The sequence below is a fragment of the Malurus melanocephalus genome, unplaced genomic scaffold (genome assembly GCF_030028575.1).
Source record: "Malurus melanocephalus ecotype Western Australia unplaced genomic scaffold, MMel_1.1 scaffold_2, whole genome shotgun sequence".
In the NCBI taxonomy this organism is placed as follows: domain Eukaryota; kingdom Metazoa; phylum Chordata; class Aves; order Passeriformes; family Maluridae; genus Malurus; species Malurus melanocephalus.
The window spans coordinates 4,989,288-5,012,911 of NW_026623234.1; the positions used below are offsets into that span (position 1 = coordinate 4,989,288).

General features: G+C 41.5%; 1 protein-coding gene across 5 annotated transcripts in view; it reads left to right on the forward strand.

Annotated features, from left to right (window-relative positions):
* Positions 1-23,624, forward strand: part of MAPKBP1 (mitogen-activated protein kinase binding protein 1) — a 97,870-nt gene that overhangs the window by 55,433 nt on the left and 18,813 nt on the right. For all 5 annotated transcript variants that reach the window (XM_057365781.1, XM_057365809.1, XM_057365799.1 and 2 more), the window contains exons 6-20: positions 1,846-2,016; positions 3,384-3,521; positions 4,131-4,313; positions 5,457-5,617; positions 7,747-7,936; positions 8,913-9,059; positions 9,935-10,119; positions 10,232-10,323; positions 10,696-10,821; positions 11,624-11,694; positions 12,143-12,264; positions 12,614-12,689; positions 15,167-15,278; positions 15,831-15,894; positions 19,000-19,125. In XM_057365781.1, coding sequence (XP_057221764.1) covers positions 1,846-2,016; positions 3,384-3,521; positions 4,131-4,313; positions 5,457-5,617; positions 7,747-7,936; positions 8,913-9,059; positions 9,935-10,119; positions 10,232-10,323; positions 10,696-10,821; positions 11,624-11,694; positions 12,143-12,264; positions 12,614-12,689; positions 15,167-15,278; positions 15,831-15,894; positions 19,000-19,125 — 1,964 coding nt within the window. The remainder of the gene's footprint in view (positions 1-1,845; positions 2,017-3,383; positions 3,522-4,130; positions 4,314-5,456; positions 5,618-7,746; positions 7,937-8,912; positions 9,060-9,934; positions 10,120-10,231; positions 10,324-10,695; positions 10,822-11,623; positions 11,695-12,142; positions 12,265-12,613; positions 12,690-15,166; positions 15,279-15,830; positions 15,895-18,999; positions 19,126-23,624) is intronic.

A 23,624-nucleotide genomic window follows, 5' to 3' on the forward strand; every position in this document is an offset into this window, starting at 1 on the left:
GTAAAAAATGAAGTGGGTATTTTGCTGATTAACAAACTTTTCTATTTGAATATTCATTTGGGTAAATAGCAAATTAAAATAAAAAAAAGCACTTTCCAGCTATATTTGAACTTTGTAGGGTTTTTGTTGATGTTGTGGTGGGTTTTTTTGGGATTTTTGTGGKKTTTTTTTGTTGTTTTTTTCTTCTTGCTGCAAAACATGTCTCCTCTTGCCCTGTTGTAAAACCATTTATTTTTTTCAGCATCCTCCCACGTGTCTGACATTTGAATTATTGCTTAGTGTAGCAGTGTCCCCTGCTGGTGTCAGTAGTCGTGTCTTAGTTCAACCTCTGTCCCACAGGGAAATCTTTTCAGAGTTCACTTTGTCAAGCTCCCGTTTAGCTGCCCTRTGCTAATTCTTCCTAATAACACCTTAGTTTTCTGCATGATTGGCTTTTCAGGGAGGAGGAGAGCATGGAGGTTAGTCCTTGTCTGCCATACATATTAAATGTCTTTTACACATTCCAAATTCATAAGAAAACTTTTTTCCCCTCTTTCTAATTATTATTTTTTATTTCTCACCATGGAGGTATAGAATCCTTGTCCATGGGTATCACATAGAGATTCTTTTTTGGTAAGCATTTCTTAAAAGGTGAAATGCAAATTCAGGTTGTTGGGGTCTTGGGCTGTATGGTAAGGTACTGGGAAATATTTGTATGTATGTGTGTGTTTAAGTACAGCAATTGTTTGGAAGAATCAGCTCGTTGTAACATCTTGCCAGCCACCTTGAGACCTGAGCTCTGCGTTGCAGGAGGGAGAACTGTACCAACTGCAGTTAAATCTGACCTTGGCGTTTTTCCAGGCCACAAGCAGTTGCTTAGCGAAGCTTTTGAAGAAGGCAATTAAAACATCCACAGTTTTAAGCTTTTAAAGCATTGACTTTCACTTGTGATGAGACTTGCTTCTCCCACGCAATCAAATGACTAACTTAAAACTGATCAAAAAGGTACCATTCTGCCGTGTTGCCATGGATATATTATCTTGCAAGCTACTGTTTTGACAGACTTCARTRTGAACTCATGAGCAGTTACTTGAGKAAGATTTGCCCATCCAGCACATTTTTGGCCAGCGTTTCAGCTCATCTTGTGTGCCTTGTTTTAATTTGGCTTAATAACAAACAGTTAAACAAAAGAAAAGAATTGTCTGGCAGAAAGTGCTGAATTGGCATTTCTGTTTCTCTGGAGAACAAACATAAAACCAGAGGCTCTGTTCCCGCAGTGTCTTTTTCTCTGACATTGCTTTGCTTGTACTCTTTTGGGCAGAATGCATCTGTGTGTTACCTTGTGGTAGAAACAATGCTGCTAGTCCCTCAGATGGTGTGTGGGAGTTCCCACAACAGCCTTGTCATGTTTTTGTATGGCATGACCTGGCTTGATATCTCAGATGTCCATGTTGCTGGGAGCAGAGGATGTGAGTGGTTTTGGTTCACTGAGTCTAGGGATAACAATCTGTTAGAGTACTTTCACAAGAAGGCTGTGAGTTCCATTCCAAAGACCGCTTTTCCATCAAAAATATTGTTTTAGTCCCTAGCTAGGACAGGGACTAGACTAGCATTTTGTGAGTAGCTTAAAAAAAAGGATTAAAGTGGAGGAGGTTGTATTAATTTGCACACCTGTTGAAATGCAATACTCCTTAGGTTGTTGGTCTYAACCTGGGCTTTAAAGAATCAAAGGAACCTCTAAACCTATTGTGAGTGCACTATCTAGCCATCYTTTTCCAAGCTCCTCCACATTTACATTGGTTGAATCTGTCAGAACTGACCTCGGGGTTACATTTCCTATTCCATGTCTGTTCTTGTCCCTTCCAGAGCGGACACATGCCAGCAGTTCGGGTATGGGATGTGGCTGAGCGCACCCAGGTGGCTGAGCTCCAGGAGCACAAGTACGGTGTGGCCTGTGTGGCTTTCTCCCCCAGCTCCAAGTACATTGTTTCAGTGGGGTACCAGCATGACATGATTGTCAATGTGTGGTCATGGAAGGTAAGTTTTCTAGAACCACAAGATGTTGCTAAATTAAAAAGAGTTTCCAATCTGACTAACTATTTYGGTTCCGTCTTGCTTTCTACCTTTTTAAAATTCTGTAGTTATTGTTCGTTTTTTGACATTCATAGATGCAGACAAATTTGGACATGAGAGAAAGCTATGTTCCCTTAGGGAAGATCTAAATMATTTCCATGAAGGGTTATTCTTTATGCTTGGAGATGTGTGACATTTTGCTGTCCAGCCAGAAAAGCCTGGACTTTGGAACCTTGCCAAACCATTGTGCTTTTTTARAGGCTTATTAAAAACTAATTTATGAGGGTAAGGAAGGAAACRCTCATCGGCCAGAGATTTCTTTTGTAGTGTAGTGGATGCTGTTGGCTTGTTTTGATTTTGTTGTGTCAGAGCTTGTGATACTCTGATCCTATCCTTGATGGGTGAGAAGGGGAACATAGGGAATTCATAATGGGGTGGAAGCTGATGACAGTCACTCTGCCTGTCACTGGATAGAGGCAACACTTGGTAGAAACAAAGCCTGTGTCTTACCCTCAACTTTAGGCATTTGTTTGTAGATGAGAAAATAAAGATTCATTTTTAGTAGGCTAGGAGTCTTCTGTATTAATAGGTGTTCCKACTACCTCTTCAAGTGCTATAACCCTCTCTAAAAGAGATATAATGTAAGGAAAAAAAAATCAATGCATCTGTTAAATCTCACAGGCTCATAGATTCATAGAATAATTTGGGTTGGAAGGGACCCTAAAGATTATCTATGCCCCTGCCATGGGCAAGGATACCTTCCACTAGAAGGTATACTTTTTCTCTTCCAGTACGGGCATGATCTTTGTGTATTTTGGGTCTTTTGATAAAGTATAATGTGTTTAAAGAGAAGGGAGAATTTATGGAAGAACCAATACTGTTTTCTCTGTGAAAAATACCTATTCCCCATCTTAAGTGYCATGCCCTCATTGCTGCTTGGAGGCTGGGAGAGTTCTTCCTTGTGCTGGCCTGCATCTGCATTTGCTGTTTAGGAGAGGAAATGGGTTTGCTCTGAGCTCCTGGTGATTGTGAAACCAACGTGTTTGTCATGGCTCAGACACCAAGTTCCTGCAGGCACTAGTGCCTGGTGGTTTGTTCTTTATCATAGTCAATGTGGATGAGGAATTGAATATAAATGAGAATTGTACTGTCTGCCAAATCAATGTTCACAGCTAATGCTGGGGAGGTTTTATATGGAGGTGAATGGGGAATGGTTTGGGCTTCATCTTTTCCTGCTGCAGTACTTGTACTGGATGTGTGCCTGTAACTGAAGTTAGTTTCCTGTGCTTCTGAGCAAAGAAATTAAACAATCTAAACAATTATGTTTCCAGAAAAACATCGTAGTGGCAGCCAACAAAGTCTCAAGTAGAGTGACAGCAGTGTCATTCGCGGAGGACTGCAGTTACTTTGTCACTGCTGGAAATCGGCATATCAAGTTCTGGTACCTGGATGACAGCAAAACCTCCAAGGTGAGGCAAAGTGCATTAMGGCCTGTACACAGGCATTTCCATTATACAGCAGGGTGGATTTTATCCCATTGAGCTGTGGGAAGTGGGAACTTTTTGATTTTGCTGGAATGCAAGGGTAGCCTTCCACGCTGGCTCTCAAGTCTCAGTCTCCTCATGGGCTGATAGCTTGTCTTATCCTGCACTGAGGTAGAGSCACGGCTCCTGGAGTTGCATAGCAGCATGCTTGTTCTTTGGTTGTCACATGTACTGAAGGACAAATAAATAGAAATGAGCTGCAGTCATTTAACTCCTTGGAGCACAGGGGTAGGGAGAGCTTTTTGACATTGGTATGGGCATCTCAAAAGGTTGTGTCATTTTGAAGCAGCAACCAAAGTGTTTAAACTTCAAACTGTTCTTTTATTCTCTGGGGGACAGAATCCACCTATGGTGATTTTTTTCTGTGTGCTTATGAACAGCTGTAAACACGAACAACAAGTAAAACCTCTCCTTGTAAGCTGTTGACAATTCTTTCTTTGAACCACTTTAGCACTCAGGGGTTGATGTTCTAAAAGATCACTGTCTGCCTGAAGTGCCTTGCTGTATTTCTAACAAACTCTTTTCTGTTGGTAGGTCAATGCCACAGTCCCCTTGCTGGGTCGCTCGGGGTTGCTTGGGGAACTGAGAAACAACTTCTTTGCGGACGTGGCTTGTGGAAGGGGGAAAAAAGCTGACAGCACCTTCTGTATCACATCCTCAGGCCTGCTCTGTGAATTCAATGAAAAAAGGCTGCTAGACAAGTGGGTGGAGCTGAGGGTGAGTTTTACATCCTCCTGTCTGCAGTATTTAGGCCTGCTGAAGCAGAGCAGGAACAACAAATAATAAGGGCACTCAGAGGTACAGGCTGACCACCAGCAGTGAAAGCAATTATGCCTCTGCCACCCTGTGATTTACTCTGGAAGGCCAGTGTTTTTTCTTGGCAATGGGATTTTATTAATCACTGAGGCTCCTTCAGTTTCACGCCTCAGCGTTACAGCCACTGCTCTACTGGAAAACTGATGTCCTTATGGCAACTCCTGTATGGTCCCTCCTGTCTTGGCCTGGGCAAGTGGGAGTTTTAGAAGGATTCTGATTTCTATCCACTCTGTAGTATCTTATTTGGCTTGTGCATCTCGAATGCAGGTTCTCAAGATGCTAGTTCGTTTGGCTATTCTAAACCACCAGGTTAGCCCCTAGTTAAGAATTTGATCATACTTGTTTTCCTTTTAACTGAATTTACATGCCCACCTGAAAGGATCCAGTGTATTAAAATCAAGGGAAAAAGTCTGTCCACGCTTTCACTCAAGTGAAATGCCTCTTCTTTTCTTTCCTTTCCTTTCCTCTCTAAAATCTGCCTTTCACTCTCGCTCAGAATACAGACAGCTTCACAGTAAGTTGAAAAAACTTTTTGCATTGAACTCATCCCCTTTTCGCCACAATCCATTTTGTACCATTTTCTGCCATTTGTACAGATCCCAAAGGGAAGGGAAGAAAATCCATTTTTTTCCATTTCCTGTCCCCTTCTGCCAGGTAATGTGTTGGTGTGCTAGTACAGGGTGAGGTGCTGTTTGCCTGCCAGTGTCAGTGAATGYCATAGGAACAAAAGCAATTTTGTTCTGAGAGTAGGACTCAGCTGGAGCAAATGTGTAGCTCTGGTGACCTCCCATCATAGTGGGTGGCAGAGAAACTGGGCTTTTTTTCTGACTACTTGGTATCAGCAGTGGACCTTGGATGGAAAGTTCTTCAGAAAGGAAAAATGGCTTTTCCTTAGGCTTTTCCTTACTCCCAGGGCCCATTACAGCTCTTCTGACCATGACTCCTTTGTCTGTCAATTCGCTGTTCTCCCTGTCATGTGTCTGGCGACCTTTGATGTGAGAGGACATTTCTCATTTGCTTTCTCATGTGCTGTGTCCTCCTCAGACCACTGTGGCAAACTGCATCTCTGTGAATCACGATTACATCTTCTGTGGCTGCGCTGACGGCACCGTGCGGATTTTTAACCCTCTGAACCTTCACTTTGTCACTACTCTGCCGAAGCCACACTTCCTGGGAACAGACATCGCGAGTGTGACTGAGGCCAGGTACTGTGGAGAAGGGTGGAAGGGAGCGAGGGAGGCTTGTGGGGGTTAGAACTGTTCCCCAGATCTTTTCCATCTGGAGAATGGTCTTTTTATGGATTAAAATTGGCAGCCTGTTGCAGATTTCTCTGAGCTGTTGCCGCCTTGTCCTGTACAACTGGACTACTGCCCAAATTGCTGGAGTACACGTCTTAKCTTGCTCCTCATCTCCCTGGGGCTGCTCAGGTCTGGTGGACTTTTGGCATTGGTTGCTGTGAGCCGGCAGGCAGAGGGCACAGGATGCTGTGGCACACTTCAGTTGTTTCTGTACCATGGCACATCCTTTGMTTATCACTCTCCTCCAGAGCAATGATGTTGCTAAGATATGTCCATGCTCTCTAGGGGCAGTTTTTCAAAGGCTTCCTTGCAATCTTTTATAAACTTAAATCTACTGTTGTCCGTAATCTTCCTTCTCCCTCAATTGTGTGCATTCCGTTGTCTTGTTTTCCAACCATGCTCCAGTACCTTCTGCCTTGGCCTTCTATTTCTTACCTTTGGAGGTGATTAATGTGATTTCTGTGCAGTTCAGTCTGCCTTTTGCAGAGGCTGTTTACCATTCCTGGCTGGAGCTTTCTCAGTTTTCTTCTGTTGCCCACTTTCACTTCTGTCTCTAATGGGGAAAGAAATCTAAAAGTGGTATGAATCTACCTGCCATTATGCCACTGGATATCTGGAGTCTTCATGGTTACAGATATGTACTCTAAGCTTTTCTTGGGAACTTTAGGTAAATATTCAAACAATGCACTGTATAATCCTTCTCCAGAAGGTAAGTGGGAGATGATGTTTCAGAAAGGAATCTGGAAAGGGAGTTCTTTCAATTTAAAATGTAAACTGTTTCTGGTAGTGCTAAAATCAAKCAGTTGTATACATGGACCTTTTGAAAAACTCTGCTGCTCTCATGCATCAGTTAAGCAGAAATATTCATATGAATCTTAAAATTGGTATTTTTAGTGCTGATTACAATCTGACAACATTTTAAAATTAATTATTGCTTCCAAAGAAGCTTTAAAACATGGGASTCCTTATAGTCCCAAGCATGCCAGAGCCTCTCTGTGGGATGGCAGTTGCCTGCAATGAATCGCCCATGACTGTATCAGTGACTTGATTTTTCAGTAGAATTTGGGCTGTGCTCTTCCAGCCCTCACACTTTTGCAACTGCAGAAGCAGGGCTTCAGTTGTTTGATGTGCTACGTGCACTTCGGCTTCATCAGTCCTTTTAAATTACCTGTTCTCAACACCCTGACAATGGCTGTAATTACCTTGCTCAGTATCATTAGCAGCAATGTGGGATGGCTGAGTTCACCTCAGGGCAACAGAGAGCTCCTTTACATGTATGATGGCAGGACTGAACAGAGAACCCTTGTAAGGAGATACAGTGTTCACATGGTTACAGGATCTTGAGCCACACCTGGGCAAAGAAGTGTTTACTTGCTCTGCAGAATTCCTTTGGAAGTTGCCATCAGAGAGCTTGCCTAACTAGAAAGGACAGTACCCATCTGCAGTCACCCATCTCACAAGCTACTGCAAGCAGCACCAGGCTGGCCTGTGTGTGGGGTGGGGATGGAAGGGAAGCAGGTCAGACAAGTGGCCACTGAAATAAACCATTCCTTTGTCCCTCGTGCTGAGGTGCTTTATCTTTTGAGCACAGTACTTATTCTTCTACTTGGCAAGAGCAGTTCTTGCTGTCAGTAAACAAAATATAGTATCCACTAAAAGATGATGATCTCCCTTCCCTTTGTTTTGAGATTGACTTGGATTTTACCATGTGATTATGCAGGGGAAATTATGATGATTTTCAGTAATGATCAAGTGTCCTGTTTAGTCCTYCATCAGGGAAAATCAGTCACCTGTCTGTGGTGGGTCTCTGAGTTGGATGTCAAAGAGAAAGACTTTTGCCATAGGACTTTGAGRCTTCTTTTGGAATTCTGGTTGTTCAAGAGACACATTCTCCTGGCCAGCTATACTCTCTACCTAAATAGGCCATGGTGTTATCTCAACAGTGCCCAATGGAGAATCTGAGCTCTCCTGTTTTAGCATTGCCCCAAYTCCTAGACAGCACAAGTTAACCAGGCTGTTGTTCTGTCTTTGTGCAGCCGTCTTTTCTCAGGTGTGGCTGATGTGAAGTATCCAGACACGATTGCCTTGACCTTTGACCCCACCAACCAGTGGCTTTCCTGTGTATACAATGACCACAGCCTGTATGTGTGGGATGTCAAAGACCCGAAGAAAGTGGGCAAGGTGTACTCTGCTTTGTATCACTCTTCCTGTGTGTGGAACATTGAGGTATGTTGTCTGCGGATACAGGGSTTGGATTATTGCAGCTGAGCAATTTGTCAGAAGAGCTGCCAAATCTGAATGCAAGCACTTGTAAAGAATTGACTCAAATTTTCACCTGTGGTTGGTGGGTTTGCTACTGGGCCTGGGAGCAGTTCTTAGGCTGCACTGCACTGRCTGACTGAATGTGTGAGAGGCAGCGTGCTACTCGAAAAAAAAAAAAAAATCTCACAATTAAAAGATGAGAGGTGGGAGAAGGAGCAGAATTGAACAAAGCTTAGTACAGAGCCTCCTTTTAGAGCATGCGTAAGAGTTTGTTCAAAAAGATTGTTTGAGATCTGTGGAGTGCTTTAAAGTAAAAAAAATGAAAAAAGTAATAAAATCTAAACTTTGATCCTTCTTAGCCTATTTACCAGAACATGTGGAAATACCCTCTCAAGTGTCTCTCATCTTTCAGTCTGTCTAGTTGGTTTCTCTCAGAGGGACAGAGGAATGGAAAGAGGGTAAAGGAAGCAATGTAGTTGTTAATATGTTGAAATATGTCCAACAGTGGTCAGGAAAGGGGGAAGTGGAAAGAATGCGGGACTCTTTTATTATTTATTACTTGATTCTCATCCTTTCCTTCTGAATTATAAACTGACAGTAGTAGATGAAAGTTGCAAGCAACAGTGCAAGGTGGATATTGCATGGTCATTGTTTGGGATTTAAGGTGCTGTCTTTTGAACTATTAGAAACAAAGGATGCTGACTTATTGCATGATTCTTAAGGAGTTTTCTGTGGTCAGAGAAGCTCAGTGAACATTTGGTTGAAGGCAGGATGAAGCTCTGATCTGCAAATAGGTTTTTATCAGAACTGTTTGGCTTTCCTCTTTAGAAAAYAGAGAGGTCAACTCTTTTGTCTCATTTTGTTTTGAAACTTGCTACCGATGTCTAGGATGCCAGATGCCAGGCAATATTATTCAAGGTTTGATTTTACTTGCCCTTAGATGTATCCAGAGGTGAAGGACAACAATCAGCCCTGCCTCCCCCCTGGTTCTTTCATCACCTGCTCCTCTGACAACACCATTCGTCTATGGAACACTGAAAGCTCCAACATCCATGGCACAGCCCTGCACCGCAACATCCTCAGCAATGTAAKGTCCTTGGTTTGGATCACCTCCTTGCCCTTGGGGTTGCTCTTCTTCATGCACAGGCATTCCCAAGTTAAGGCCCAAATTTCTTCAGGTCTCCAAGTCAACAGGTTTCTCTGTAAACTGAGCATAAACCTGGTCAAATTATGAACTTGAAGAAACATGAAAGGAGTATTGGGTAGAAGGACAGTTTGTTTGAAATGGTCCTGGGGACTATTGCTGTTTCCATAAACTACAGTCTCTTCCATAATGGCCATATATTTCAGGAGATATGGTTCTCTTTTTCACCATCTCTGTGATTTGTAACCACTTTTAAGATTTGTTTAGAAAAGGTGCATTAAATGGAGCAGAGGTTTGGGAGAATTGAATAAAAAACAGTTTACAATCACTTCATCTATGTAGGAGGGAGGATAATCATGAAGAACAGTGATTACATAGAGACATTTGCTTCTATTCTCATCTGGGTTGAAAGATCTGTGGACACAGCAGCCCTGACCTAAGGAATCAGGTGGAAAAAAATTCTGCTTTTTCTGTCAGTTCTCAGAAGGCTGACTTAGGTGATCCCTAGCAGACTTTCAGATTCCTGCTGTGTGCCCTAATACGTTGTAATCACTAATCCCAGTGCTCATCAGTAATGCAGAAGATGCTGTTAGTTTGTAGCCTGAATCTTTTGCAAAGAGTGATTGCAAGACAGCTGTGCAACTTTCATCCTACAACATGAAGGCGCTTAGTGCTTGCTCCTAGCTAAAAGGTCCTACCAATTACAGCATTATAGCCAATAAAACTTGTATATTGGCCAGGAGCTCAATTTCTCAGACAGATGCTTTGCTTTACTATTTTGTAACAAGTAAGTATTTCTGGGTGTATTATGTCCCCAGGACTTGATGAAAATCATCTATGTAGATGACAACACTCAGGTACTTCTGGACACTGATTACAACTCAGCAGGAAGTGCAGACAAAGCTGATGCACAAGTGCTGGATACGAAGGTGGGGATTCGCACTGTCTGTGTGAGTCCCAGCGGGGAGCACCTGGCCTCGGGGGACAGGATAGGCACTCTCAGGTAATCCCATAATGCTTCTTATGCAGATTGTAGGACTGGTCAGGCAAGAGAATCAAAACCAGGTCTTGCTAATTTTATTAAACATACTGAAATGAGCCTTGTTGTGTCTTAGAATATATGAGTTGCAGTCTCTGAAGGAAATGCTGAAGGTGGAAGCCCATGACTCTGAGATCCTATGTCTGGAATACTCCAAACCTGACACAGGTAAATGCAATTGAGCTGCTTCCCCTTYGGCTATGAATGTTATGTTGAGCAAGCCAGAATGTCCAAATATGGCATGTTAGAATTCTCATTGTGAGCTACTCCTGGATTTCAGACCAGGCTTGTAGTGTTGGGCCAGTAGAGTCAGGCTTTGAAAAAGTCTTTTTTCTTTTACTTTTTATTGGAATATTGAATGTTGAGATTGAAACTTGTTCTGTTTATTATTATAGTGTGAAATTCAGGAGTGTTCCTTGGTGTCCATCTATGCAGTTAGTTTAGTTAGTATAATGTTTTGTTCCTAAGATGACTTGAGAAAGCTGTTTCMAAAATTACCTTTAAAGTCATGATCTTGCACTCTTTTTAAATTTCTGAYAGGTTTAAAGCTCTTAGCCTCAGCYAGTCGGGATAGATTGATTCATGTCTTGGATGCTGGGAAGGACTACAGTCTGCAGCAAACCCTGGATGAACATTCTTCTTCCATCACTGCAGTGAAGTTTGCAGGTAAAGARTCATGGGCTCCCTCCAAAGCTGGATTTAAACACTGCTGTTGTCCTGCTCTGGCTGCAAAGTATTTCAGCTACTTAAATATTGGGCTAGGCCAATTTGAAACTGCAGCTGGATTTTTTTTGGTCATCTGTTTAGACTCCCCAAAGTAACTGTGTGGCTTTTTCAAGTTGTTTTTTTCTGGAGGAATTTCAAGGCCAGCAAAAGTTTCTCTGACAGATCTGTCTTATCAGTGAGCTGGCCTTGAATGTAGCCAGCTGAGCTGAGGGAACTGGGCTCAAGGTCTGGAAGCTAAGGCCTTTGTGCTGGTCTGTGAGCCAAGTGCTGGCATGCTCTAAGTGGGTGCAGCTCAAGGGCCTGTGTGATGCTGGATGCATTGTCATTACTTGGAGTTTTATCAGGTGTTGCTTTGCTGAAGGAGCTGATTAATGAAGAGTCCTAAGGGAAGCCTGACCCTGCAGTAAGAAAGGGCAGCAAGAAACATGTGACCAGCTCTAAGGTCTGAAAGTGCCTATTGCCTGTTTTCAGCTCTTACAGAGTATGAATGTGCCATGTTGCCGCGGAGTGCTGTGGCACATAGAGGATCAGTCAGTATAGGAGCACACAGGTGAGGGAGCAGACAGAATTACATCCYAATCTGTTCAGTAAAGCCTCTGTGAAAAGGGGCTTCTGTTTTGCTGCTTTAGAAGGAGTCAGYTTTAACTAACCAGGACTGGAATAAATGAGCAGTGGTATAAATTGAAACATTTCCTCCACCTTGTATATGTGTTTRTCTTTTGTGTCCTGCCTTTAATTCCAGCCAATGATGGGAAAGTGCGAATGATAAGCTGTGGGGCAGACAAGAGCATCTATTTCCGCACTGCGCAGAAGGTAACCTTATCACAGCTTTTTGTACACTTCTGATTTATAATCTCCCCASAAAGGAGTTACTTCAAAGAATGATATCAGCATTTCTGTAAGAGCTTGTAGCTATTTCAGCCTCARTGCCTCCCACTGATTTGGTAGAAGAGATTACATTTGGAGAACTAGTCYTGTGAAGCATGCAGCTACTCCCAGCCTGACCTCTCTCAGCAAGATGTGAAATAGAGAACTGTTAGGATATCTGCTTTTCTTTCACTGCCAAAGCTATTGTGAGGAGTGGTGAAAGAGTATGGGCTGGAGGGAAGAGTTTCTTGTGCTTCCAGTCCCATTTGCACCTAGCTGCTTCCTGGGAAGGATTGTTTTGTGCTGGCTGTGTGAGAAGACTCATCTWTATTTACTTGTTTTTAATAATGGATTAACTATGTGATTTTGACACAGTTTTTACCCATATCTTTAGACAGGAGAAGGAGTTCAGTTTACCCGAACACATCACATTGTTAGGAAGACCACCCTTTATGACATGGATGTGGACCCCAGCTGGAAATATGCAGCTATTGGATGTCAGGATCGTAACATTAGGTTAGTTTCCTTCTCATCCTGAAAATATCTTTGCAGTCATAAATAAGGCATTCCTATCTCTATCATGTATTCCTCTAAGTTTTTTGATACAGCATTTTCAGACAGAGCTGAAGCACTGTGAGGTTGAATTCTGCCTTTCCCCTTGCTGATATGCTGTTTGAGATGTTAAAGAGTTTGGTCATAGCTAAATATCACTACTGGATGTAATTTGGTTTGGTTTTTGTATTCTAACATAAAGTGTCTTGCTCTCCAMATCTTTCGTCTAGTGTGAAGGAGCCCAGGTATTTTTATAACAGTTGGCAAGAGCCCCTGGGCAAAATGAGCCATGTTGTTTTATGTATCCCCTCAGGGTTTTCAACATAAGCAGTGGGAAGCAGAAGAAGCTTTACAAGGGATCCCAAGGTGAAGATGGCACCCTTATCAAAGTAAGCTGTTTTCTTTTCTTTCCTTTTTCCAACTTGAATGCATCTCATGGCCAATAAAATGAAATACGAATCAGGATACAGTAATTTGGTGTTTTTTTTGCTTACTCCATACTCTGTCCTTTACCCTGCTGCTGCTTCCTCCTACTTCCCTTAACAGCTGGTAATGTATTTGGGTTTCATKAAGCTAAAACAGGAAAAGAGTCAATGAATGCAGAAACTGATGTATAATTTTTCTCTCTGTCCTGTTTCTGAAGTGAGTCACAGGACCATGCTGTAAAAACAAGTAGAACTCCATCAATATCTGTCAGGAGATKATCTAATCAATTTAATTAAATCCTTTATTTTCTACTCCACAGAGCTCATTCTAGCTTCCTTGACTGTTTTTGTTAGGATTTTTAAAGTGGAAATGTCTGTGGATCAGTGTTTGTGAAGTGGATATCAGAGGGCAAATACAAGGGAAACYCTTTGAGTTGATAGAATTAAATAGCATTTGCCCTGAAAAGCCTGGGTCTTGGAGTTCTGGACAAAGCTGGTGCTGCTTAGAGAGAGTCTGTTCAAGTTTTCCATGTGCTGAATGCCTCCAGGCCTTGGGGTAGGGTAGCACGCCTGCTTCTGCCACTACMCTGGGCTTACCCTGGTAAATCAGGTGTGTTCAAGATGGGCAGTTGAGTGGAAGAACTGCATTCTTGTCTGTAAAGAGGGAAAACCAGTTGACACAATCAAAATACCTCTCAAGTTAAGTTGCCAAACMGGCTTCTTCATTGTATTTTTTTTTCTCGCTGATAATTTTCCTASTGCTGGACAGGTCAGCTGTGCTGTTATTAGGGACTGGAAGGAATGTGCCTGAGGAGCAGCTGAGGACTTTGGGCTTGTYTRGTTTGGAGAGGAMGAGGCCCAAGGGTAACCACATTGCTCTTCATGGCTCTCTGAGGAGGGGACTCAGAGAGGGAGGTGCTGAGCTCTGCTCCCTGGGATCCAGGGATAGGATATATGGGAATGGTTCGAAGCTGTACTGGGGAGGTTTAGCCTGGACATTGGGAAGCATTTCTTTACTGAGGGTTTGGTCAAACACTGAAACAGGCRTCCTGGAGAAGTGGTCAATGCGCCAAGCCTTACTGTGGAAGATGCATTTGATCAGTGTCCTCATAACAAGCYTTAATTTTGTCAACCCTGAATTGGCCAGGCAGCAATAGTTGATAGTTTTAGTTCCCTTCTAGCTGAAATTATTGATGGGTGTAAATAACGGGGTRAAAAGGGAGGGGAAAACAATTTTGTTCAGTGACAGCTCTTCTGTTTTATAGAGAAAGGTAAGTTCTTTCTCTTTGCCTGTTATAATTCTAACAAGTTTTTTATAAGCTAGAGTAAAGAAAATGAAAAATTGATGCTACACTTTAAATTGTTGGTATGCTTAGGTGCTTGATTATATCTTTCTCAGATGAGAAACCATAAAATGTGCTKGGAGCTGGATTTCTTGTTTGTAATATCCTTTATGYTTTTTTGTGTTTGTTTTTTTTTATTTTTGTCTCAAGTGGGGAGTCTCAATTACTGTTACTGTTGCTTTGCTCATTTTTAAGGCAATTATGTCACCAAGGGATTATGTTTGACTCTGGAATTTAAACTTTCTTGGCATGTTATTCTGAGATCATAATACACTTTGCTGCTTAAGCAATAGAACACAAACAGTGAGACTGGAAGTAAACATCAACAAAATAAACATAACAAACCAAAAGAATGACCATTATTTAAATACCATGTCTCCCTTGAAAAACACAGTTTTCACTCTCAGTTCCTTAAAATTCTATAAAGGATGAAGCAGGATGTTTGGTGACAGTAACTGTATTTGGTGTGTATTGCTGCTTTAGACATGGTAAGGCATTTGCAGGGGATTTTATATTTGATCCAAGATAAAGCAACAAATAGGTGCATATGACAAAACAAACTAACAAAATAGCTGACAAATGGGAGTTGCAAATGCTGGAGRTATGACAGCATCATTATTGAAGACAGTTTCCTGGCAATGTGTTTTTTTTTTTTTTGCTCTCTCTCCTGAAGACTGGAATCTTTTAATATTTCACTTTGTCATCTCTGATTTTTTATGGCATATGTGTGTGTGTGTGTGTTCTGGGGTGGAGGGATTTTTGTTGTTTTGTTTTGATCTTAACATAGAGGAAAGTAAGACCCTAGTGGTTAAAAGAGGAGAGAGGTGTAGAAGTCTGTGCATTGGTGRTGATGCCTTCACAGTCATGAAGGCATTTAATTTATGAGCCTTCGGTCTCTGGTTTGGTTGGAGATAGTCTTAAAAGTCTAGTCAGGTTGGAGATTTGCCCTGGGATGCTGGATAGGTTAGTACTCAAATGGAATCCTGTGGGAACTACTTGCATTTTATTCTGAATGTCTTGGGTATTCTGGACTATTTTCATGTAGTTTGAAGGTATTTTCTCACTAGATCTTTGCATTCCTCTGGTCTCCTAAACTAGGTGCAAACAGATCCTTCTGGTCTTTATATTGCAACCAGCTGTTCTGACAAGAACCTCTCCATCTTTGATTTCTATTCGGGCGAGTGTGTTGCAACCATGTATGGACACTCAGGTAAAGCTTGTAAACTTCTGGAAATGCATTTTTGCTGGTGATGACTATACAGGAGGGTCTGATACTAGTCAAAGCTTTCTAAAGATTCCTTCCCACCAAAGTTTACCTAATTGGTATTTTTGAGTAGGCTGCAGTTGGATGAAGTTGTAATAGCTTATTTTATTGCAAGTTCAATTTTTGCACACAAGCACATGCACACACACACMCCCATCAAGTAATGTATTTATTAAAACATTATTTTTCTAATTGCCTATAAGGTAGTCTGTGGTTTTTTTCAGTGTTGAGTTTCATTATGATGTACCCTCAGCTCCTACCATGTAGGAGCTATTCTATGATAGGGAAAAAGAGAATTCAGTCTTCATGTATATTTTGCCATGGGGTRCCCTTTCAATGTCCAGCCTAGATTCTTGGTTAAATGGTTATGGTAATTGGGGCATATTGATCTGTGAAGTGTGAGTTACTGAGTACAGATAGGCTATATGGCTAATGATYTCTTCTGTCCATTGGAATAATTCAGGGAAGATTGTTTTTCTTGTGCTTTATTTCACACAGAGATTGTAACTGGGATGAAATTCAGTAATGACTGCAAACAYCTGATCTCTGTTTCTGGTGACAGGTAAGAGGTATTGCTTGTTTGTGATATTGGCCCATGCCTTCTCACACTGGATTTAACATGTCCTTAAGAAAGGTAGATTTTTATTTTCTAGGGATAGTTTATGAATTCCAAATAAATCTCAGAGCTTTCTGCATCCTAAATGTGTGCTATTGGTGAARCTCACAGAACTTATGTTATTGTTCCATGGAATGAAGTTCCATGTGAAGTATTTCCCTTTTCTGAGTGTAAATGCTACTCCCTGCTGGRAAGGAGACAGAGATGTGACCTGTTTCCTGGCCAGCCTCCAAGTCTCTAATATAAGGCACCTTGTGCTGTTTTTGCTAGTAGAGCCAAAACTTTTTCTTGCAGTGCTCCTGTTGGTGAGGTTTCACCAGGTAAAAGAGCCTGTTTAGCAGCAAAAAGGACAGGCCTCTCTGCACWTTTTGGTCCAGTCCATATGGTCCTCTTCCAGCTCCCCTGAGTCAGCAATGCTACAGCTGACCCCTCATTCAGCTGATTCAGGTCACTCCATCAGTACTCTCCTGAGATGAATTTTCTGCACATTTAGTGAGCTAAATCAGTTCACTAAAAGCTTAAGTAACCACCAGACTGAGCCCAAGGGAAAGAGGAGAATACATGCCTGGTATGGTGATTGCACAGGTGAGAGGACCTGAACTGATTCCAGGACAGTGGGTCTCTAGAATCAGTGAATGTTTAAATCAGCCAAACTGAATAAAAATTTTCCTTTGAGAAAGATTGTTCCTGGAGTGCTATTGCAAGTTCAGAGCAACCCATATTCTCTCTCTTTTATTTTCTTATTAACAAAACACAATTGAATTGAAAAGAGGGTTTTAGAGGGTGAGTTGTTACAGAACATACAMTATTTCACCTCAAATCTCATCAGTTGGTTACTTCTGTCTTTCAGTAATAAATAAATAATTTAGTTTTCTTCTTTCTTTACCTTTGCTATGTGTAAGTAGATTAGGGGATAAGTTGCACAAGAGAGTCCTTTTGCTGTGAACTTCTGTAAATTCCAGAAACATGAAATGATTGAAATCCCCAGTGATCCTTGTGATTTAGTGTGACATTCCTTTGTTGACATTTCCATGAGGAAAAGGGTAATTTTCTTCACTAAGGGTATGCAGGAGGTGGATGAGAAGTGAGGAAAGGATTCATGAAGAACTTTGCTGTRAGGAGATGAGAAAGCATCTTTTTCAAAGGAGAATGGGGAAAATAGTCTGTTCACACACTGCAGCATGTGCAAAGAATAAAATTGAGAATAGAAAGAAAAAAAAAACAGAGATGAGAAAGGGCACAAGGACTGTGAGATTCATGTGAGAACAGTAATGCAAGGAAGGAAAAAACAAAACCAAACCCCCTCCCCAGCCCTAGCAAAAGGGATAGGTGGGTTCATGCTTCTGTCATTTGTGTTGAATGGTAATGTATTCACAGGCTCAGGTTGTTTGCTGCTTATCTTTGCATTTGATAACTACAGGGCTAGGATAAGTGAACAAGCCAGATTTGCTTTCAGAATTTTGTTTCCTCCATTTCAATATTTTTTTTTTTCAGCAGCAGATTGTGGTTGCTGTTATTTGGAGAGAGCTGCTCCTTGAGGGGAAACAGCTGGCTGCCCYGGGTTGCCATAGTTCCCAGACATAGTGCCTCACCCCCTTCTCTTGTCTGAAAAGCTCCAGTGGGAGGATAACAATGTGTTCACAGTCGATTGGAAGTGTCTGTATGTGATTTCAGTAGCTGGGGGTGATGCTCCTGAGCGTGGCACTGGGGACAAGAATGGAGTTTTTAGTTTTGCCTTAAAATCTCCACAGACTGCAAAAGAGAGATGTATGGGCTTTTTTAGTGTGATACAGAARTTAAAACCTTTTAAGCTGTTTCATCTTGGGAGAGGAAAAATGGAGAAGTAAATTCGGGTATTCAGAATCCTGKTGCTTTTGACATTTGCCTCATGTCAGGGATACTAAATTTGATGGTCGTTGTTCAAAATGGCAAAGCAACTTAATGTTTGTATGCTATCGAAAAAGAGGGAARACTCAGTCACTGAAAAATCTTGTGTGTATTGGAGTACCCGTGAGTATACTCGCACTGATGGGTCTTGGAGAACTGAATTAAATCCTCTTTGGATTCCAWAGAAGGGTGCAGAATTTTTGAAGTGATAGTCAAAGCACCATCTCTGTTTCTACRTAAGCTTAGGTATATCCAGCTAGACAGGAAAAATGGCTGAGATGAAAAGAATTAATTAGCACTGAGGTTAAATTTCAAAGACAATACTGGTCATTTTACTTTCTAGTAGCTGTAGATGAGATACAGTATTCTTTGATGTGATGAGGAATATATTTCTTTAAGCTGAGTTTCTGAAGAAATTCATGAAATGAGACCACACTGTTGGTTTCCTTCTCTCTAATTCTTTTGAATCCATTGACCAAAGTCAATCAAATTCCACAGAATATGTCGTAGAACATTCTGAGTTGGAAGAGGCCCACAAGGATCATTGAGTCCACTCTTAAGTGAATGTTCCATATGGGAATTGAGTCCATGGCCTTGGTAATATTAGCACTGTGCTCTCACCAGCTGAGCTAATGGCTGTGTAAATTCTGTGCAAGTGTCCTGTAGGGAATTCCAAATGAAACTGCAGGAGCATCCTGATTGTAAAAAGTACTGCCACATAAGCTTAACTGYTAATACAGCACAGAGTCCGTGGGATGGTGGGCATTAGGAAGGCCTTGCCTTTGTGGGTAGTGGCAATTGGAGATTTCAGCTTAGCCTCTGTTAGAGGATGAAGGGACATCTGTGGGCTCCACTAATCCTGCTGACCATGAAGGGACTTGTTACGGCATTTGCTTCGGCASCTGGTCAGATAGTCAAATAAGGGTATGGGATCAGAGATGAGTCTGTGCAAATATCTCTGCAGTTGCTTTTGCTCACAGGGAGTGTGACAGGCAGGTTTAACCCTTTYGTCATGAGGATTGTGATGGGATTGAGTTTCTGTGAAGCTGTTTGTGCKTGTGTCTCTCTGCCAGAGAGAAGGGATCTTGTTTGTCTCTGCAGTGGCAATTAGTATCAATAAACTGAACTGAGACTTGATCCCAGCCTCACCTTTCCCTCTTTCAGCTGCATCTTCATCTGGCGTCTGAGCTCAGAGATGACCATCAACATGCGGCAGCGACTGTCTGACATGAAACAGAGAGGGAAGCAGGCAGAGAAGTCTCCGCCTCACAAGGCAACTGGACTCATGAGGTGAGCAGAGCAGACTGAAAAGAATTGTTGGCTTTGTAGGGTGGAATGTGGAAGTGGGGAACTGGGGTTCAACTGTAAAGGTTTTTGTGGTCTTCACTGATAGTGTCTTCCAAAAGTTCTCTTATTCCTCTGTTGAATTTGCCATGTGGGGTGCCCACTTCTTTGGATATAAAAACCAGACTGGGATCTTCCAGGCAGAGTTAGTGTGCTTTGCTGATGGCAGTATATATGCAATGCCTCTTGTGTCTTAATTTAATTTGATGATGTAGTCAGAAACTTTAATAAGCAGTTCACTTAGGAGTATTGAAGATGTTATAYAGAATCCCACAGGGAAGCTGTGATCCTTCATGAACAAATTTCTTTAGATCTAAGCTGAACGCAATTTAAAGGCTGTTTGCTGTGGTGTCAATACTCAAGTACACCTGTGAGGTATACAAGTTTGCTATGTTGATCATAATTCTGAAAGAGTCCTTACAGTTTTCCTGTTTCTTTGTTAACTATTTTGAAAAAACTCACCTAAAATAATTATAATATGAATAATAAATATTAAAATAATTTAAATGGGAAAAGCTTTTGCAAGCTAAAAAATATTATTACTTTTTGCTTGGTAAACAACATATTGGAAAACAAATTATTGCAGACTACAAGCTGAATAGATCTAAATTTATCTGGTGACCTTTCTTTAAAAAGCGATGCTTCTGTTTTTAAACAGAACAAGAGTGACAGGGTATTTTTGATTATTAGTGTAATGTGTTTGGTTTCTCTGTAGTTCATAAGTAATTGAGACTAGTTGGACCGTGACCAAGCTGATATGAGATCACACTGGGGGAAAAAAGGGTAAACAGATTTTTTTTGTCCCTATGTCCAAAATGACTACAGATGGAGTTCTGGATATAAAAGAATATCCAAAGCATTAGAAGATTTACCACACTGGTTGTTGAGTATCAGGACGACCTTCTCACTCCCTTTGGGAGCAAGCAATGTTGTAACAAGTCTGTCTGCATAGTTTTGTTTTGGAAAGTCTCAGATCTGTTCGTTCTTGAAACAAGTCTTGTCTCGTAAGTGCTTTTGGTAACGATGGTGGGAAAACTCAGGAAGCTTTTTTTCTTGCCAAAGTTCTGGATCTGTCAAGCAATGTGCTTTTTATAGCAGTCTCTCCATTATTCCAGCAGCTGCAGCCTTCCCCTACCCAGGCTCAGCCTGTGATAGATAATCCCAGTCCTGTTCCACGTGAGGTGATTCTTGTTTCCATCACAGACGCTTGCTGAAGGGCGGTGCTAGTGCCACGCCAAGCCCAGAACTTTACTAAACTTGTTTGGTAGCCTCTTTGCAAGCCTGGAATCTGCTTGTCAGCTTTGAAAGCTTGTTTTCAGTTTTGATCGGCCGCTGTGGCCACTGGAGATCAGCAAAGACATAACTCCAGAGCATTTTGGATTGGGACTTAGTATGGAAGAAGAGCCTATTGGACCAGCATTACTGAGGTGGGAGAAGGAAAACTAATGAATTTGAGTGAGATTTGTTTTCTATGTGTCCTGTACCTGTTCTTATTGTTTCCAAAGCCTGTCTGTGTAGGTTGCAGTAGAGAGTTGAGTTCCTCCTTGTTGTGTAAAATTGTTGTCCTAAAAGACTGACAGTAGTATGAGAAAGCTCCCTGCCTGGTGATTAGTCATTTGTTCTTCTAGATCTTCTTTAGAACAATTGCTAGTGTTTGGTGGGGGAAGTAACACTTTCTGCTAGTTCCATGGTACAGGAAAAATAATCAAAATAATACTGGGGTAACAAAATTGATCTGATAGGCAGTGGATGATGAAGATTTCCAATACAGGACAGTGCTGTCTATCCAGTTGCAACTGTCCGGGCAGGAATTGTTCCAGGTGAGTAACATAAGCAGTGTAAACACACAGAAGATGCCTTTTTGGGTGTAACCAGTGTTCAACAAAGCCCAGTATTCTGCCTGTGACTGTGGCAATGGAAGATGCTATTTGGGAGGCAATGTGTGAGCCTTGCTGTATAAACCTTTGTTGTCCATTTGCCTCATGCTCATTTGTTACCTCAGGGATGTTAAGAGATACATCTCTACCTGTTCCCTTTGCTATCTTGTCATGGACCCACTGTCCAGTGAGTTTGTATCAATGCTTTTTGRACTTCATAATATCTTCTGCCTCTGCAGCTTCCTTTGGTGACAAGTTTCCAGAGTTTACTGCTCTCTGTGAAAAGGACTTTTTTGTCTTGGTTAGAACACATTTCTGCTAGTTTTGTTGAAAGTCCTCTCCTGAGTATTGTGAGCTTTGTTGGTCTGTTGTTTTGCTGCCAGCTATTGGTAGTGCCCATGGTTTTGTAAACCTTTTTCATAACCTCTCTTCATCCAACCTGCTCTCTGAACTGAAGAGTCCCAGCATTTTCAGTCCCTCCAGAAATTTCTAGAGAGGCTGAAGTTTCTCCTCTGAATGATTTCTCTGCCTCACCTTTGAACTGCATTCATCTAYGTGACCCACTGCTCTCCATAGTGTGGCTGAGAGCCTTTCAGTTCTGCCTGTGGTTGTGGTAATTGCAGATGTTYGCTTTTTTCTGAGCATGAAGAGCTTTGATAGTTCGGGATGATAGAACTTGTACTCAACTGGCATTGCTGGTACATTTTGGTTTTAAGGCTTTTATATTTTCAGTGAAGGAGTCATGTAAAGGCCATTTAGTAGGGTTTTGATTTTGATCCAAGTATGCATTTATAGTTTAGAAAAGTTCACATTTTTGGAAGGGAATTTTTGAACTGATTTTACTGTGGAATGTTTGCAGGGCATTTATAGTGGTGCTTTAGCTAAACATTTATATTTTTTATATTGATTTTAAAAATCACTTTATCCATGGTTTTCCTTGACTCTCTAGTATAAAAAGCAGAAATGAAAATGTTATCCAAATTAAATTGTCTAAAAGTACATTATATATGTCTGCTGAAGAAGTACTGTGTTCTGTCAGATATATTTGTAAGGAAGAGTTCCTTATCAAATTCTCAGTGAGTCCAGTCCAGTCCAGGAAAGTGTGTTGTTTCCAGGGCTCAGAATGGGGCAGCCTTTTGATACCATATCAGAAATGGTGCCTCAGTCTGTGATGAACTACTGCAGTTGTAACACTAGGGAAACTCTGAAGTCAGTGCACTGTGATCCTTCTGTGGGGAAAAGCAGAATAACTTTCGTTTTAAAACATTTCGACATTTGAGGGGGAAGCAGGATGACATAATCTGCCCTTGACACCTACCACACAGGATGTTACAGTTTCATAAATACATCCCTAAAGCTGAGGGTTTAAGTAGCCTAAGATCAGAGTGGGAATGCTGGCAACATACCTCTTTAAATGGATAGTTGCCATTCTTGTCTGAGAAAACAAAACAGTGTTGGATACAGGCCATACAAAAGAATACRGAGTACCTATTATCAGATGTCTTAATAGTAGAACTTTTAAGTCTATACCATGTCCTGAAGACTTTCTAATTTAAGGTCCTTCCCTGCCATTGACCCTGTACATTCTGACCCTTCAAAAACTGGGAGCTGAAGAGCAGCTGACTCTGTTGCCCTGTGTAGAACAAGATCCAGGTTGTAGTGAGTTGGAATTTGCCTCTTCACCCAGGCAACTAGCAAGAGAACAAGGGGAAATCACCTCAGATTGTGCSAAGGGAAGTTTGTGTTGGACATTAGAAACAATTTCTTCACTGAAASAGTGGGAACAGGGTCCCACAGGARAACTGTTGAATCATCACCCCTGGAAATTTTATAAAAATGAGTAGACATGACACTTMATGATATGGTTTAGTGGGCATGATGAGGTTCAGACAAATGTTGGACTTGATGATCTTGGAGGTCTTCTTTATCCTTAATGATAACCCTAACCCTAACCTAGGACACTATGATACTWGAGTAGGATAGTTCCTCAGCAAAGATGAACAAGTAAAATTAAAGCACTTGCTCTGAGTCACATGCATCATGAGAATTGGACATGTCTGTACATGCTATTCTGTAATAGCTACTCTGAAACATTCATTGTGGTATAATGATGCTTTGGGATTTAGTTCTCAGCAGGAATTCAGCAAACCCCAGAAGTCTTACTCTTTCATTTTCAAAATGCTCTTATGTGGTGCTAATTTAGAAACAGCTCCTGTTCTTGAAAACTCACTGTACATTACACTGACTGCCATCTACCCATTAAAAAGAAYTGAGGAAGAGTATTGAGGAGATGTGTGCAGGAGTGGGGCTGGGCTTAGGAGAAAACTCAAACTGCATGGGGGAAAGAAAGGAGAAATAGTGAAGTCTGAATTGARGGGTTGACTTGGGCAAGAACAACAGTCAAGGCTCAAGACGCTGTGAACCTAGTTTTCATTTCAGGAGTATCTGTTTCAAGTCAGTGGGCCTAAGATAATTTTGAAAATGCCATTCATTCATCTATCTCCCTTCAAGTTACAGAACTGAGCTGAGAAGCATACTTGAGTTGTAAAAAGGATGTGGAAGAGGGGC